Genomic DNA, 18,830 nt, shown 5'->3' with positions numbered 1-18,830 from the left:
TGACACCAAAGATAATGCTTATGATTATGACAATGACAACATCTAAAATTGGGAAGATTTGCCAAGGTCATTAGCGTCGTCATCATCATAATCATTTCCATCATCATCATTAATGTCATTGTAACCACTATCGTCTTTATCATCATAATCACAATTCATGTCATCGCCATCATCTTCATTTTCATCATTGTCAATATTATTGACATTGTCATCAATTGTTCATAATTGTCAATGCCATAAGGAATATCATCAATGCAGAAAATATGATGAGTGTTGGAAAAGGGATGCAAAAGCGAACATAGAAATGGGGGCAACAATAGAAGTAAAATTGGATGAAAAGTGGATACAACATAAGTAGATGCACAACAACATGAAAAACCTAACACAAAAGTGGATGCAAAAGTAGATGCAGTTGTCAATGCAAACTTGGATGCAAACATGAAGGCAAAAGTGGAAGCAAACATGGGTCCAATGGTAGGTGTAAAACTTGGCACAAACTGTGGTGAAACAAATGTGGATGCAACAACGGACACAAAAGTAGATGCAAAAATGGATGAAACAAAAGTGGATACAATAGGGGATGCAAAAACATACACAATATCTGATGCAAAATTGAATGCAAAAGAGGATGCAAATGTGGAAGCAAATGTGGTTGCAATGGTAGGCGCAAGATATGGTGCAACAAAAGTGGATGTAACAATAGACAAAAAATATGCAAAATAAGATGCAAAAATGGATGTAAAAGTGGAAGCAAACATTGATGCAATAGGCAAAACAAAATTGGATGAAAAAAATGGATACAATGGAAGTAGATACAAAACGAGATGCAAAACCCAATGCATAAACCTGACACAAAAGTGGATGCAAAAATAGATGCAATATTTGATGCAAAAGAGGATGTGAACATGGATGCAAAATTGGAAGCAAGTGTGGATACAATAGTGAGTGCAAAACATGGTGCAAATTATGGCATAACAAAAGTGGATGTAGTGATAGATGAAAAAAAAGAATCAAAGTATGATGCAAATGAAGATGTAAAAAGGGATGCAAAAAGTGAAATTTAAAATGGGTGTAACAGTGGATGCAAAATTGTATGCAAAAGTGGATGCAATAGAAGTCGATGCAAAAGTAGATGCAAAACAAGACACAAAACCCGATGCAAATCTTGGTCCAAAATTGGATACAAAAAGGGATGCAAAAATAGATGTAGTAGTTGATGAAAACCTAGATGCAAATGAGGATGCAAACGTGGATGCAAAATTATAATCAAAAGTGGGTGCAAAAGGAGGTGCCAAACTAGGCGCCAATTGTGGCACAAAAATATTAGATGCAATAGTGGGTACAATAATAGATGCAAAAGAGGATGTAAATATGGATGCCAAACAAGATGGAAAAGTGGATGCAACAAAAGCAGATGCAAAATTATATGCAAAATTAGACACAAAACTCGATGTAAAACGTGGCGCAAAAGTGATGCACAAATGGATGAAAAAATGGATGCAAAAAATGATTTAAAAAAGGATGGAAAAAAGGATGCAAAAGTCGATGCAAAAGTTGATGCAAGTGTAGGTACAAAAAGTGGATGCAAATGAGGATGCAAAAGTATGTCAAACAAAAATAGATGCCAAAATTGATGCAAAACCTGGAATGAAACCTGGTGCAAAGGATGACACAAAACTTGGCATAAAATTTGGTGCAAAACGTGGTGCAAAACCTATTGCAATACCTGGTGCTAAACTTGGTGTAAGATTTGGTGCAAAACTTGATGCAAATTTTGTGTCAAGTTTTGCACCATATTTGATAAATGGATGCAAATAGCACCAAAAATGGGCTCTAGATGCAAAAAAAGAAGTAAAAAGGGACGTTAATCGCTGGTTTCGTTGTAGTGATGGTAATGGTGTATATGTATGTATTGCATGGTGTTGTATGATGTGTGTGATGCACACTAAGTGTATGTGGACATGGATGAGGAGAAGGCACTGGGTGTTTTTCTAGTGTGGCAACCGATTCAGAGTGCATACAAAATAAAGAAAAAGGTAGAAGCTAAGGGTTGATTAAAGGATAAGTATCAATATTTTATTTCAGTGTTATTATGCATGTGATTAATGACTATGGTATATGATGATTATATGTGATCTATGATTCTGGTTTGTGATGGTTACACGTGATTTGTGATGTTGATCTATGATGGTTGTGTTTTGAGCTAACCAGATGCGATATGAGTATACATGATGTTTTGATCAAATAGTTAGTTGACTTGTTGTGACAGGAAGTGAACATAATTGCAAGTGTATCTTATTGACAACCTACCGATGATGTATGATTTGAGGTTATTTCAATTTATTTGAATCTAATGGAAATTATGTGTTTGGAATAGGAATGCATGAACATTCCCAGTTGGTGATTGAAATCGACTACAAGGATTAGCAGCATCAGCAAAATAAATTGGAACATGCAGCAGTATGTTGGTAAAGCACTTTAGGTGCAGGGCCATTATGGGACATTGGTACCCAATAGTGTCCATTGATTTCCATGAGCATGCTATGATTAGTATGGTGTTGTTGAGGCAAGTATATGCCTTGGTTTGGTATCTTTCGATGTGAGTAATTCTAGCCAAGGGATGGATCACCCAGGTTAGGGGATTCTGGGGAACTTGGAATGTGAGTGACTACACAGGAGAGGGTGACCAGATTTTCCGAGGGACTGTGTAGCAGAGAAGGGAAGGTGAGGGATATATTTTTTTTGGTCATGAGAGTTGCGAGACGGAATCAGATGAACATTGGGAGTGCGCCCTGAAACAATGAGTCGGTAACTATTCACTGAGAGGACAAGGGGTGCAGGATTATAGCGTTGGACATTGGATGTAGCTTTGACTGTGACAATGGATTCTGGACTTCCTGGGAAGGAGGTGAATCCTAGTACTACTTTTGAAGGTGGAGGTGTGATCCTCTATATTCCCTTGTTGATTGATATGAGCATTATATCATTTTATTTGTTGGTTTAGAAAATGTGCATATCATGAGATTTCAAAGGAGTGCCATTTTCAAACCAGTTGACCAAATGAGGTGAAACAAGCGTCAATGTGAAGCTTATAAAAAATCGATTCTAACAAAGCAATCAAAACAAGAATCCAAAGAAAACTAAAAATTAACGAAAGCGTAGGGCAATCAATTAAAATAAAAATCAAAAAGGTGCTTAGCCAAATTTTTTATAGAAAGGGTCCCCATTATTCGAAGCGGACGCATCAATAATGGGGGGTGTCGTATTTTTACCACAACAATTGGCGACACACGGGAGAAGAACCAGTTATCTCTGTTATGAATGAGATTTTCCTAAAATTAAAGCAAAAATAATTAAAGAAGAGAAAATTATGCTTGAAATGCTTGACTAGGTTCATTAGTCTGACTAAAAGCAAGAATCATCTAACTGTAATTTTTCTTAAAATTTCTCATAAATTAAAATATTTCAAAACTCTATATCAGTCATTAATTAGCTGAAGGGATAAAGCAGGGGTAACTTTACAGCTTAGCTTTTAAGATATACTCATTTGTCACAGGTAGAGCCACTGTTGCCAGCAAACATCTATAGTCTCGACAGGGTTACCTTTTAATCATAAATGATTCAGAATCCCATCTGTTTAAGAATTATTGATCTAGAGATAAATCCATTTATATATGTTTATTTTCTTTTTATTTTTTATTTTTTATTTTTTTTATATTTTTTATTAAATCTTAAAAGCCATTGTTCTAGTATGGTAGCCAGATAGTTGACAATGCCATTCACTGGTTAAAATTGGACTGAACAAGCTGGCTCATGATGAGACCCCTTGTTTTATAATTGTTTGCAATCATAAGCCATTACCCTGGTTTGTTTAGCAGTGTTGGTAATGTCAGTCTATTCTTCCCCTATGATCATGGTAAGCAGGCTCACGATGAGACCTCTTATCTTTTAAGTTTAAATATATTTCTGGATTATTCTCTAGAAAAATAAGACTTTTTGGGACAGGGAGAATCATTGACTCCTTAAGAGTCAAGAATGACAATTTTAGAGTTAAAGGTGCTTTGCTGTAAAGTATCTTTACTTGGTTAAAAATAACTTTTCTTGACTGATAATAGAACTTTGAAAGATCCTAATAAAATTTTGAAATCTCAAAATGATTACAATTTTGATGTAAAATGAATTTTTGCAGATTTTATGATACTTTGCCAACTTCTCTTGATTGATAATCTCTTCCTTAAGTATATCTACTTTAATAATAAGAAAATCAAACTCTATTAAGAGATTTAAGAAAAAACTAATAGGTGACTATTAACAATTTTTCTCCACGTATCATGACCATTGTTAGGTAACAAATAGGCCTTCCATATAAATACTGACAAATTCACCAAAATCAAAATTGAAATCCAAAGGAAAAGAATTCTTATGCTAAAATGAGAAAAGAAATCAGCGAACAAAAATAAAAACAAAGAAATCTCTAAAAATAGAAAGGAAAATCCAAGTTTCGCAAGATAAACTCAAACAAGAATGTTTATACCAATGTCTCCAACAATATGAAGAAAAAGAAAATAAGCATGTAATCATTCCTTCTTATGTTGAGATTTAGAAAAACATACCTTGCAGAGTTGTGAATGCTTTAGGCTTTTAGATAATAGTGATCGTAAAATTCAGCCACAATGAATACTTTCTGTCTGATATGAATCTTCTTGTTTCCAAGCATCATCTTAATCATTTTCTAAAAAAGAAATGCTTAGAGAAACAAACTAAAGGTTCAGAAACTTCCTGGTGTGGCTGTTTTAATGAGGATTATCGCTGCTTCTTGAAATAAAGCCAGCAGAAGAGTATGGACTTTCGAAAATATGATCTGGCAGAGGATTGAAGGCTTTTAAATGGAGAGCTGCAAAACAAAGTTTTATATCAGCATAATTTAAAAACAAAAATGAAACTAGAATGATGAAATGGAAATTAATGAAAATGGGCATATGAATCTTACCATTGGATAATTGCTTTTGATCTTACCTGAAAGGTATCAATTTCTCCAAACTAGCTGATTCCTTATTTTAATTATCATTACAAACATGAATAAATCCCACTAACTAAAATCCTATAACCCAAAATCATTATTTATTTTATTTAAACTAAAGCAAGCAGTAAAATGTAAAAATAGAATGCTTAGTGCTCAGGGGAATTGAAATAAAAGAAATGCATCAGAGATGAGAATGAGAATTTGCAGTAATGACTATTCCTCAAAATATTATAAGTTTAATATAAACTCCATGATTTGATAAATTATCCAGAATCAAGACCAAATCCAAGATAATAAAATTTAAATATGAAGATAAAGGTCTTGAATTCCATTTATAATTATGGAATTATATATTTAAAACTAAAATGTATGAGAAATTGAAATGATTTAAATGTACTGCAAATTTGTCATCAATTGCCTTTTTCCCATAGTGATTACCCAAGCTTGCTTTAACACATCGCTTCATCGGATGATCCACACAACATGTTTCTTCACCATGCTTTAAGTTTAATTCGCAAAACTTCACTTTTATTGCTATGCCATATATCGATTAAATGTTAATAGCTCAAAGGCATGCATTGGAAGCTATTGCATCGGAGATTGCAATGGCAAATTGCCGATAAGAACATGTGCAATGAAATGAAGCGATCGCATCATTAAAGAAATATTATATCGGGGATCAGAGAATAAATTGCATCGTGCTTCCCATATTGCAAAATACACATTGTAGATTCAGAGAGGTGATGTGAGCGTAAGAATGTGATGAAATGATTGCAATATCGGCGATGCGATGAAAGTCGTAGCTAATCGGAAATCGGCAAACTTTGGGTACCCGATGTAACACAATATATTTTTTGCGATGCCGATATGCGATGAAGAGCGGACCCGATAACTTTTTATGATGGAATTTTAATAACATATCGGATCCGAAATATCGGCCATAAATAAAATTGCAAGAAAGCGATTGCGATATCGGCGATGCGATGGATGACGTAAATCGGTGATCGGCAATCTTAAGCACCCGATGTAACACAATATGATTGTTGCGATGCCGATATGCGATGAATGACGTGGCTAATCGGCGATCGCGATCGGCAATGTTATGCGCACGATTTAACAATTCTCAATATGCCGATATGTGATGAAGAGTGGACCCGATAATTTTATGTTGAAAATTTGATAACATATCGGATCCGAAACATCGGCCTCCTTTAAAGTTATACTCCTACCATTATTGCGATTGAACGGACGTGATATTTTATGAATTTGATTTGAATTTCATATCGGGTCCGGAATTATGTGTTTATCGCAATATCGGTAAAGTCGATTATCGGAGATAGGCGATTCATGTTCATGGAAGTATACTTCACTTGGAAAGCTCCGATAAGCGAAATGCAATATGACATATGAGTAAGATAATACATCGGAGGTCTTTAATGAACAATTTGTGATCAAAAGGAATGCTAAGAGCTACTTCCGATGAAATGTTGTGATGCGAATGGTCTTATGATATTTCTTGAAATTTCAATTGGGTTTTCTAATGAATGAAAGCAAAGCTAAAAAAATGCTTAAACTCTAATGAATCAGAATTGAATTTCCCTGAACCTGTTTGCAAATTTAAAATGAGTTTGCTGCTTACTTCAGATTTTGAAAAGAAATAAAAACCTGCAAATAAAACAGAACATAAATAAAAAATAAGCTAAGAAAAACAGAACTAATAATGGATGAAAATAAAGTTGTAAATGCGTACCTGAAAAGAATTTGTCTGTAAATTTTATCTGATAAATCTTCAAATTCTTCCTTTGATTAAAATCATCTCATTATTTATTTTAAATCTAAGTGTGCAATCAGCCTAAATGAAATCAATCATTCATGTTCATGGAATATAGAATTTACCAGAAATAAATATTAAGCTATGCTTCCCTTTCGAAGTGAAACAACAATTTATTACCTCTGCTCATTCCGAATTAATCTTGAGAAAAATCTGTATTGTTATAGTGACTGTTTAATAATGCCTTCAGTAAATAAAGATGATGCATTTTACAGCATCAGATAATAAACTAAAGATTAGAATGAGATTAAGCCACTAATTGTAGAAAAATATCAAAACAGATTTGAATGTGTGCACTTGGCAAAATGGACATCCTTAAAATCAGCTTTTAGCAAATTCCGAGGAAGATAATATGAACTCCATATGATTACCGTGAAAGGTTAGACTGACTAATAATGATTGAATTAGAATTAAGTTTATGATAGAGAGTCATACATTTCATGGGATAATGGGATCATGGAGCTTTTATATCCTTAAATCCTTACCGTATAAATTTCCAAAGAAAATCTTAGAAGGAAATCTCGAAATGAAGAAAAGTGGCTTTGAGGTAATCGATACCAAGTGCAACTTTTAATTGAATTTAATCAAGACATTATTCAAAATAAGCAGAGTTAAGGTATTGCTGCAAGAAATTTTAAAAGGCAAGCAAGAATTAAAACTTTCTGATAAGGAGAAAATGTTTCAGTGAACATACATGAGAATGACTGATTGCTTTGTTTTATTTTTAATCTACAGAGCTGTTGAAAATAAATTAACTACATAAAACAAACTAACTAAATTAATTCTACTCCTATTCTAACCATATACATGAAAATGACTAGGTATAGTCATATTTCCAGTGTAGCCATTTTCTCATTTTTATTCCCGCATTTATGTACAGTTCAAATGTTAGTAATAAAAATACAGATTTGGCTAAACTAGGGAAAATAAATATGAAATCAGAATGTACAGTTATTGTTAGGAATTTAATTAAAATCTCTCTCTCCTGAAATTTCCTTTCCAATTGATTACCAATTGGATCATAAAAATCTGGATGGATTTCTATTAAGGATTGAGAAATGTTCAAAGGAAGAGATAACAGGCCAGATTGTGAAGATGAGCTTTTAAATTCAAAGGCCTGAAAAAAATTGTTAGTGTTATGTACAAATGTTAAATCATTGACAATTTTCCTTGAAGGAAAAACTTCCAAATAATTTTCAAATGAGTCAATGAAAAATGAATGGAAGTTTGTCAAATGACATGGAAAATTATTAATTAAATTGAATAGCTGGCCAGATTGCAAAAATACACTCTCTTGTTGATATTGCCTTTGAAAAAATAGAAGCTTCTGATGAAACATTAGCATTGATTTAAATTGGAATATTAATATCTTTTGATGTTGATGATTATAATATGAAACTTGAATTTCCCAATTGGGCAATGCATCGATTGAGTGTTTGATAGTAAGGCGCTCAATATGCCAGCGAAGAGTGTGAAAATTTTGCAAAATAAAATCAGAAAATAAATCTAAGTTTAAACAAAATAGCTGTAAAAGAAAAACTAAAATGAAATCATTATTTGTACAACTAATGTTACAACACATTTGGGATCGTTTTGAAATGATTTCATTTTCACAAGGAATGGCCAAAATTATGGAATTTGGGTAATTTCGAATTCCAACTTGTGAACTAGAAAACGAATTAAGATTATGAATAGGAATGGGAGTTTGATCCTCATATGAATCATAAATTGGAATGATTTCTTGAATGGTGAAATCATGAAGATAATTTGTTGCTCTAAAATGAGGATTAGTTGAGATAATTCCTAAATTGAAGCGTTCTTCATCCTCAGATGTTATTTGAATTTTATTAAGAGGATTCTCTTGAGAAAAATTGAAATCAACATCTTCAATATCAGAGTAATCATCATAAATGACCTCACAAGATTCTCTAGAATTCCCTTCAATCTCATCCAATATATCAAAACAAGGAGGGACACGAATTTCATGTTCATTAATGGCAAAAGAATGATCGATTATTATTTCTTTATCTTGATAAAAATTTAATGGCAATTCATTTAAATCATCCTCTTTAATTCTTGAAATATCATCGATACCAGGAGGAAAAATATTACCATTATTGAAAATATCAAGATAAAGGGAAAAATGTGAACCTGAAACAATGCATTTAAAATTGTCTCTGTTTGAGAGCTCTTGTGCATTATGCTCATTGTAAATTTCAGATTGCAGATCATTCCTTTGCGTGCATATGCTTTCTTGAAGAATGTTGCTTTGCTGCTCTGATTTCGGCATTTGTTCATCATGGAGAAATTCAGAAATTTGTATAGCAGTTTGCATTTTATTTACTTTGATTGTTGCTTGTACTTGCTGATTTGCGATTTGATTTTCCGAATTTACTTCAAAGTAGCTTTCAGATTTCAAGGCGGCTTTTTCTCCAAAATTGCTGCTGTTGTCTTCTTGCATTTTATTAGAAATATTTTACAAGCTTTGTGAAACCACTTCATCACCATTTATTTGCACATCCAAATTGGGATTCTCATTTGTATTGGAAGGGGATGGAACAAAGCTTGAATCAATTTCATATGGATTGGGAATGGTTGGAAGAGAACTAATATATTTAAACCAATCTAATGATTCTTCTTCCGTAGGTTTATCTTCGTCGCTAAATCTTAAACAATTCAAGTGAAATCGAATATGAAAATCATTAACAGATTCATTTTTAAACCTTCGTAGATATTCAATTTCTTGACATACCTGTTCATAATCGTAGCCGTCAAATTTACAAATGAAAATTGTAACAAATTGATCCCAGCTATGGATTGAGGCAACTGGAAGAGTTTTGCACCAGTTTCTGGCTTTTGCCGAAAATGTGAGAGTAAAAATTCTGCATAAAATGCCTTCATCAATTCCTTGAAAATCATATTTTGAAACATTTTGAATAAATTGAAAGACATAGTTAAAAGCAGAAGAATGCCCCTTACCATTAAACTTTACCTGAGACAAGAGTCTTACCACTTCGGGTGGAGTATTGGAGGATGCACGTCCATGGATACAACTCCAAATTGTAAGTTTAAGAGGAGCCATAAACAAAATGTTAAAAAAAAAGACTCCAATAGACAAATTTCTCTGGCCCTCCTTCTAGCGCCAAAAATGTTGATGCCTCGAAAATCGCTGCAACAACATTGGGGGATAACCACCCGGTCCGGACCTTAAAAGCAACTCCTTTTCCGTTTGGTGTGGTGGCTCCAACTGTTCATCTAGGTCCAGTTACCTTCTCCCTATTGCTATTGGTTTATAATGTATCTTTAACTACCAATAGACAGGGACATCAGATCACTTCTTCTTGCTGATCAGGCAAGAGAATGACCCTTAAGCTGATTTGGGTTCAGCCAAGCCACAACTAAAGTTTTGCCTCTTTGAGGAGAGGACTTAACAGAATGTAGAATTTACTCTAAATGCAAGCTTATTCTATGATGCAAGCAAAATAAACTAATCTAAATCCTATCTTAATTAGGCAGATATAGATCTAACCCAACTAAGAGCAAGATAATTAAAGTATTGGGATTTAGATATGTCTTGTTTATAATGAATACTAAGTTAATGAAGTAGTTCAATTAACTGATATTATGGATATCAAAACACATCCTATTGAGACCTTTTAACTGAAATGATAAACCAACAATACTCAGGAAGTAGTTCACATAAATGATATTGATTATCAAATCAGCAAATCCAATAATTAAACAATAATATGTGGAAATAGTTCACAACATATTACCACTCAATGAATCAGTTTTAATAAGACAGATTTCTGAGTAAATAGTTACTCAGAAATCAGAAATTAATCCATAAAAAACAGAGATACATAATAACAAGATTGAGACAAATTACCCATATTGACAATAGTGCACAAACATGAATAAAATGAGACATCCCTGTCACTATAAAAATGAAACTGATATTTAAAACAGTAGTATTAGAAATACCAATTTATTGCATCCATTCCTCTGTTCTTGGTCTCCAACAGCCCTTTACATTGCTTGAACTTCTGCCTTTAAAACTAGAGCCACAAGAGTGCAAGCTTTGTTCTTCATGCATAATTCAATATACAAAGGGAAAATCCTCAATAATCCCCAGATCTGAGATTTTTCACTCCTCTCTCCTACAACTCTAAATTCCAATTACAATAGTGCTTTCATGGAGTCTGAAATTGCAGAGGAGAGCAGCCCTTTTTACATTCTGCAATCTATTACTTATACTATCTGTGAAGGAATTCTTGAGAGGAAAGATTGGTGAAGAGAAATCTGCCAAATCCCATTTTACTTGCTCAAAATTCTGATCTTCAATTGCTGGAGCCTTCTCATTGATTGAGATCTTTTTCTCCATATTCTTCCCACTGTTTTCCTGCAAAAAGAAATCAAAATAAATTAAAATGCAACAACAAAATCAATCATGGCATTGCTGGCATTTAAATCAAATCCAATCAAATTTTATTTAAATAAATAACTGAAAACAAAATATAAACTTTCTTTTGATGCCTGGGATGGTTTAATTGGCCAAGAATATCATTGACGAGTGAATCTGCAATTAGAAGAGGCATGGGCCAATGAAAATAAAACTCAGAAAAATGATTTCGTTTTCAAAATTCGGAGCTTGATCTTCTGCCTGTTTTTTTACCCAATAAATGACCAAATCTGTCAATGAAATCTCCTCAGAAATATTCTCCATGATTTTCTCTTTCCAATGAGCCGTCCTGGGCCTCATTTGGCCAAGTAGAACTCAATTTATGAGCTTCCAAAGTTGATGGGTCAAATCTGATGTAAATCTGGAAATTCTGTTGCTGGGCTAAAATGAGAATTTGAATTAAAAATTAAATCCTAAATTAGTCCCTAATTAATCCTAATTTAATTGCTAATTATAAACTAAACTATTTATTAATTTAACTAACTAATATATAATTAACTATTTATAAGCAAATTAAATATAATTAAAAGCTAATTAATATTAATCTAAACGATATTTAAATTTAAATTAATCAAATTAATTAACTGTTATAAATTAATTAATATGATTAGTTTAAAATTTATTAATTAAATAATACATATTAATTTAAATAATATAATATATATTACATATTATATATTAATATATATACTAACTAATATTACCATATCTAATATATAAAACATTAAAACTAACTATATTACCCTACCTACCTGATTCACTCAACACATAAACTAATATTAAAGACATATGCTAACCTACACTATTCCTAACTTTCTATTACCACACTCCTTATTAATTCCACTCATATGCATGAGTGTTTTTTGAAAATTATATTAACTCAAAACTAAACTAGTTAATGCCTTTTAACTTTTTCACAATCGGCATTTCGGCGTGGAGGATGCTTGTCGGCATATCGGCGTGGAGAAGGCTTTCGGCACTTCGCATCGGGAGGAAAATGAATATCGGGGTTCTTTAATTTGTAACATATGAAAATCCCCGATGCGATATCGCATAAACTCCCGATGCGATATATATTATTTTTTTTATTTTTTATATTAAATTTTAATTTAATTAAATTAATTAAACTTAATTAAATTAATATTTAATATTATTTTTTATTTGTTTTAAATTTTAATTTAATTAAATTAATTATATAATATATTAATTAATTTAATTAATTTAAAATTTAATTTTAAACTTAAATTTTCATTTTTTGTTTTATTTTTATGAACATAAGTTTCTAAACTATAGCTAAAAATAAAACTACAGCCACTTAGAAAATAAATGAAAAATAATAAAAATAAACTACAGCCACTTAAATGTTTGGTTTTTCGAGATTAAGATTTGATTAGAAAATTGGAGTGAATTTCTTAAGTCCCGATGCTTAATTATTTGGCTGCATAATGAAAAATGTTAGTAAAACCCTCTACGAGTTAATATTTAAACTAAATGCGATATTGTACATTTTATGCATTTTTAACCCAGGCTAGATAAATGATGAGATTTCAAAGGAGTGCCATTTTCAAACCAGTTGACCAAATGAGGTGAAACAAGCGTCAATGTGAAGCTTATAAAAAATCGATTCTAACAAAGCAATCAAAACAAGAATCCAAAGAAAACTAAAAATTAACGAAAGCGTAGGGCAATCAATTAAAATAAAAATAAAAAAGGTGCTTAGCTAAAATTTTTATAGAAAGAGTCCCCATTATTCGAAGCGGACGCATCAATAATGGGGGGTGTTGTATTTTTACCACAACAGGTCCCTGCTTTATTGTGTAATAAGGAGATAAGAATATAGTTTTGTCTTATAATGGGTCTCTAATTTCATATATGTGTTATGACTATTTGTATGATTGATTCTTTTAAGAAAAAAATTCAGTACAAAGAGTAGCAATATGACGATGAAAGTGAAGAAAAGTTGAATGAAATTATCAGTGGACTGTTCAGATGAGAAAAGTTTCCACATACAATGATCCCTTTGACGTGATTGACATCATGTTAAATGTTTTATGTTGCTCATACTTCACATTTGACTAAAACTTTCTCACGATGACTATCATGATAGGAAGCTTAGACAACATAGAAGTGTGGGATTTAAAAGATTTGGATGGCCTAGCCACCTACCATGTACAAAGTTACATTAGACATGAGATAATATATTTCAAAGCATATCTATTACATATTAAGCACATATATTACATTAGTTCAAATGTTGTCATGAGGAAAAAAATAAATAAAAATACTTACATTCCCCACACAATGTTCATTGAACTACATATCACTACGTAGAGCATACCTATGAGACCGAGCTCGAATTTAGTTTGATTCTCAGAGGCGTGCGATAAGGAAACTGTATTATAATCTAAGTTACAAGCTTCTAAGTGTATCAGTTAAGTTTAGGCTAAAAAACCATTATATGGAGCTTACCTATAAGTGGAGAGCACGAATTGAGTGATTCAAAGCCAAAACAAATTAAGTGACTAACCATGAACACAAATTTAGCTACTGCGAAGAATTAGGATCAAACTTTGCTGTGTTAATGAATTTTTAATTGTTTATTTATACATTTATTTAAATTTTTTTTTAAGCTCACATTATTTAAATGTTTTGTATAGTTTTTTATTTTTCTTTTACTTGTAGATTTTTATTTTGGCAGACATGAAAAAAAAAATCAACTTTGATGACAGATAAACATCCTTACACATTGGGGTCATACTATGTTGTAAAATGCGCCTCGCCACAATGAGGTGTTACAACCGAGTCTCATTAGTATTTATAGCCTAAATTATTGGATGATTCCTCTCATTCTCTAAAATTTTAATCTTCCTCCTTCCACATTTAGGGCCTTTACACAAGATTTATATTTAAATAATTGAGTTGGCTTTTTTTCCTTCTAATAGTTTCAAATAATAAAGCCTAATAAAATTGTTAATATTTTATTTGTTAGTTGAATTGTCCATATTTTACTTGTTATTTGGTTTTGAAATCCAGTCTACCGTTCCCTTGATGATTTCATTCTCTACAATGCCTTGACTTCTATTTCCTCTCATTTCCCTAGTAGCCCAATAACAACTTCTCTTTGTCAACCAACATTGTGTGGCCATGTTGTCTATATCTTCTTCATTTTGATTGAACAAATAGTTTCTCGTGAGCTGTAAAATGCCTTTTTAATCAATTTTTCTTTCATCAAAACCCTTCTTTATTGAATAATCCAAAATAAAGCTTTTATTTTCAACCACTTTAAGATGCATTCGGTATTTTGGGCACAAATCATATCCTTAAAACCTTGAAATTCCTTTTTAATCAAGTTCTCCCACATTAAGATTTTCTCCATTAAACCAACTAAGAAGTTTTTATTTTAAGCTATATTTGTAGTGTTTAGTAAAATTATATTCTTATCTTTTATCTAACAAAAAGTAATGTACTCAAACTTGTTAAAAATTACATATAAATACACCTCTTTGATAAAGAATCTACCTAAATACACTTCTTTGACAAAAAATCTACCTCCTCCTTTAATCTCATCTAATCATGACTACTATTTTTAATTGATATTTTAAGAAGTTAAATTTTATTCAAATCTATTTTGATATTGTTTTAGTAAAAATACTCAAATGTAAATTTAAGACATATAATTTTAAATATTTTGAAATATATAAAAAAATATAAAGATTAATATATTTTAGTTTATATATTAAAAAAAACTATGATATTTCAAAATATAAATTTATAATATTATCATGATTTTAGTCTCTGAAAATGGGTAAAGTGTTTACTAATAAAAACACGCAATTATCTAGAAATCTACATCATCATCAAATTATAAATTATGAAAATCTACTTAATAAAATACATATAAAACAAATACTTATTAAACTTTTTTCTTTTAAAAATTAATTAAAATTAACATTCTATATTAATTTGGTAATTGGTAATTATAATAATTTTATTTAGAATACAAGTCAACTATTACCACTATTAAAAAAACAAATTCAGTTCAAAATATTTAAAAATATATTATTAAAAAAAATACATTATCATATTCAACAACACAATTCAAACATTTGAACGGACTTGCAACAAAAACAAAATGCACTAAGAAAAGTCTAGATCAATGACAGTTTATTCCATGGAAGTGAGAAATCTTGTGGAATATCATGTCACTGTAAATTAAAATAGGCGGTTTTGGCATGTCAAGTCAAGTTAGTCTAATGATCGTGTTGATTCTGCCATTTTTATGTACTGCAAGTCCATTCCGGCTGTTTAATGGAAGCCCACTGTTTCCAGTTCCATCTCCTTCGTCTTCTCTGCAGAATACCCTGTTAATTTCTCATTTCCATCTCCGTCTTCTCTGCAGAATACCCTGTTACTAAATTTCTCATCTCGAAGAGCAGAGCAGGATATGAGATTACGCAGTTTACTACCTGCCAATTCAATGCCTCGCAGTGTTTATCAAGCTGATTTTATGGCCTTTTCATCTGCCCTCCTCCTCCTCTGCTTCCTAACATCATGTCTCGGCAGTCAGTACCACGGTTGTGTATGGGATACATGTGGGAGTTTTGAATTTCGCTATCCTTTCGGAAAATTTAACAGCGGCTGTGGCGATCCTCAGTTTCAGCTACACTGTGACCAGAATACATATCCTCTGCTTAATATCAGTGGAGAAGAGTATCTCGTCCTGCAGCCCTCATTATTTGGCAATGGTACTGGGAATCCTACCATCACAATTATTAACTACAATCTGTGGAAAGCCCTGCAGGGGAAGGAGTCCAATCATTCATGTAAGTACTCTGAATCTTGGTGGCACCCCTCTCATTTTCAGCTCGCCCAGGGATATACCAGTCTCACGCTTTGGAGGCACTGTAATGAAAGTATTAGTGGGGAGGGTTTGCAAAAGTGGAGCTTATGTGGTGATGACTGGTACTCCATTTCTAATTCGGAATCTGGGGGACACTTGTGCCAAACCAGTCTTCAACTGCCAATTAGTAACAACACAATCAAACAGAATGATGATCTGATCACGGCTCTGTCACTGGGTTTCGAGATAACATGGTCTGTCGAGACGAAGAGAGATCGAAGCTGTGGTGTTTGTTTGGATAGTGAGGGGAGTTGTGGTTATGATATCTGGAAACCCACAACGTTTCTCTGCTATTGTGCCGATAGCACCTCGCATCCAGACAGATGCCCTGCTAATCCTGATGGTACGTTTCTTCGTCTTTGTTTGTAAATTTGATAACAAATTCCAGGTTACATTAATAGTGAAATTATTGTGCCCAATAGTAGAATGTTATCATCAGGATGGATGTTCACTCAGTAAAATGTTATCACTGACATTGACAGTAGAATGTTATCACAAAGATTGTGCATCGAGTTTGGAAGCCTTTTGTATGGTTTAATTGTTTCAAAAGTGGCTTCTATTTTTAAACTTTTCTTATAAGATTTGAATTTGAGACACATAAACCCTTCCAAAGTAGAATACAATCACCACAATTTTCAGTATAAACTCCATTAAAGTAGAATGCTATCACCAAGATTGTCAGTAGGATGTTATCACCCAATAAAACATTATCACTAGGATTACAATAAGATTCTATCACCAAGATTGTGCAAATCTCCTTCGAGTTTGGATGCTCTTTGTATACTTTAATTGTTCCAAAAGTGGCTTCCATCATCAAGCCCTCCCATGAGATTTGGACCTGAAACACACAAATCTCTCAAAAGTAGAATGTTATCACCAAAGTTATCAATATGATGCTATCACCCAGTGAAATACTATCAGCACTAAGATTGCCACTAGGATGCTATCACCAAGATTGTGCTAAGCTCCATAGAGTTTTGGAGCCCTTTACATGGTTTAATTATTCTAAAGGTGGCTTCCATCCTCGACCCCTCCCATAAAATTTGAACCTGAAACACACAAACCCCTCCAAAGTAGAATTATATAATTTAATTATTGGAAAGGTGGCTTCCATCCTCAACCCCTCCCATGAAATTTGAACCTGAAACACACAAACCCCTCCAAAATAAAATGCTATCGCCAGGATTGTCAATATAATACTATCACTCAATAAAACCCTATCACCACCAAGATTACCAGTATGCTCATACCAAAATAATACCAATCTCCATCAAGTTTAAACGCTCTCTGTTAGTTTAATGATTTAAAATATGATTTCCACCGTCCCAGGAAATTTAACTATAAAACTAAAAAAACTAAACTCCAAACGAACCAAATAATCTATGCCTTATAATACCTAAGGCAATAACATATAAATATTTATCATTCTATTACCCGTAACTATAAGCTAGTGTTTTTACTTACAATAATTGTTATGGTCGCTTTGCAGGTCGAAAAAGCAAGTACAATATTATAATAGGTAACTATGATTTTTCATATTTACAATCTCTGGGAAAACATCACTGTGCATTTGTATCTTTTTCACTTATCTAATTGGGGTTTCTATTCTCATTGGGGCTACTGGATAGAACCGTGCATTGATGTCGATCTTTTTCTTTCCTTGGCAGTTTGCACCTTCGGAGTTGTGCTGATAGCATTAGCATTGCTATATTTAGCTTTTAATGTGAAGAAGAAAATTCATCTTCCTAATAGCTCTACTTCAAAGGGGGAGGACTGCTTATTGGAAAATGCATGTGAAGAAGAAAATTCATCTTCCTAATAGCTCTACTTCAAAGGGGGAGGACTGCTTATTGGAAAATGCTTATCGAATGCTGGTGCCAATAGTAACCAGATATTCATTCTCCGACCTAAAAATCCAGTAAAGGCAAATTACAGTCCATAATTTTTTTACCAGTTTTATTTTTATCAATGGTTTTCGTGTTATTTTTGAACTTCATACATATATGAAGAAAATTATATTATTCAGTGTTATTTTTGAACTTCATACCATAGTTACCAAGTTCGAATTCGAATTCGAATTCGAATTCGATTCGATACGATAAAAATTCGAATGAAAAAAATTCAATTCGCAAAAAATTCGATAATAGACATCATAAAAACATTTTTTTTTCTTAATTTTTTCTCAATTTATTTTGAATTATGAATATTTTTTTATTATTTTAAATAATATAACAATGTTAGAAATAAAATTACTATTCAGCTTTTCTCTCCAAAACATCAATCTTTCCATAAATAAAAACTAATTAAATTAAGTTACTTCACACATTTAAGTTTCCATGATTGAAAAAACAGAAATTTTCTAATAATAATTTTACCTTCTATTTTGTTCTGCCTTTTTAACTTTTTATTTTCCTTTTCTATATATGCCATCTAAACTCTTTATTTAGATTCATAGAATCTTGTAACAATGAGAAAATAAGCTACTTTCACTTATTTTCTGTTATTGAAAAAACTGATTTTTTCTAATTTCACTGATATTTTCAATTTTTACTTTCTTTTTCTGCTAGTAATTTTTCTTATATTCCATCCCGCTTCTATCTCTCTTTTGGCCTCC

At 32.1% G+C, this 18,830-nt stretch overlaps 1 protein-coding gene across 1 annotated transcript; it reads left to right on the top strand.

Moving 5' to 3' along the window:
* Window positions 1-15,437: 15,437 nt before the first annotated feature.
* LOC149247021 (LEAF RUST 10 DISEASE-RESISTANCE LOCUS RECEPTOR-LIKE PROTEIN KINASE-like 1.2) lies at window positions 15,438-18,233 on the top strand. The gene is made up of 4 exons (XM_089455814.1): window positions 15,438-16,559; window positions 17,706-17,735; window positions 17,884-18,007; window positions 18,078-18,233. The coding sequence occupies exons 1-4, from the start codon at window positions 15,761-15,763 to the stop codon at window positions 18,136-18,138; spliced, it is 1,014 nt and encodes a 337-aa protein (XP_089311940.1). The 5' UTR covers window positions 15,438-15,760; the 3' UTR covers window positions 18,139-18,233.
* The last annotated feature ends 597 nt before the right edge of the window (window positions 18,234-18,830 follow it).

Source organism: Pinus tabuliformis, chromosome 7 (assembly GCF_031772625.1).
Source record: "Pinus tabuliformis cultivar Carrire ecotype Pingquan chromosome 7, CPIR1, whole genome shotgun sequence".
In the NCBI taxonomy this organism is placed as follows: Eukaryota; Viridiplantae; Streptophyta; class Pinopsida; order Pinales; family Pinaceae; genus Pinus; species Pinus tabuliformis.
This window is presented reverse-complemented; position numbering and strand designations above follow the sequence as displayed.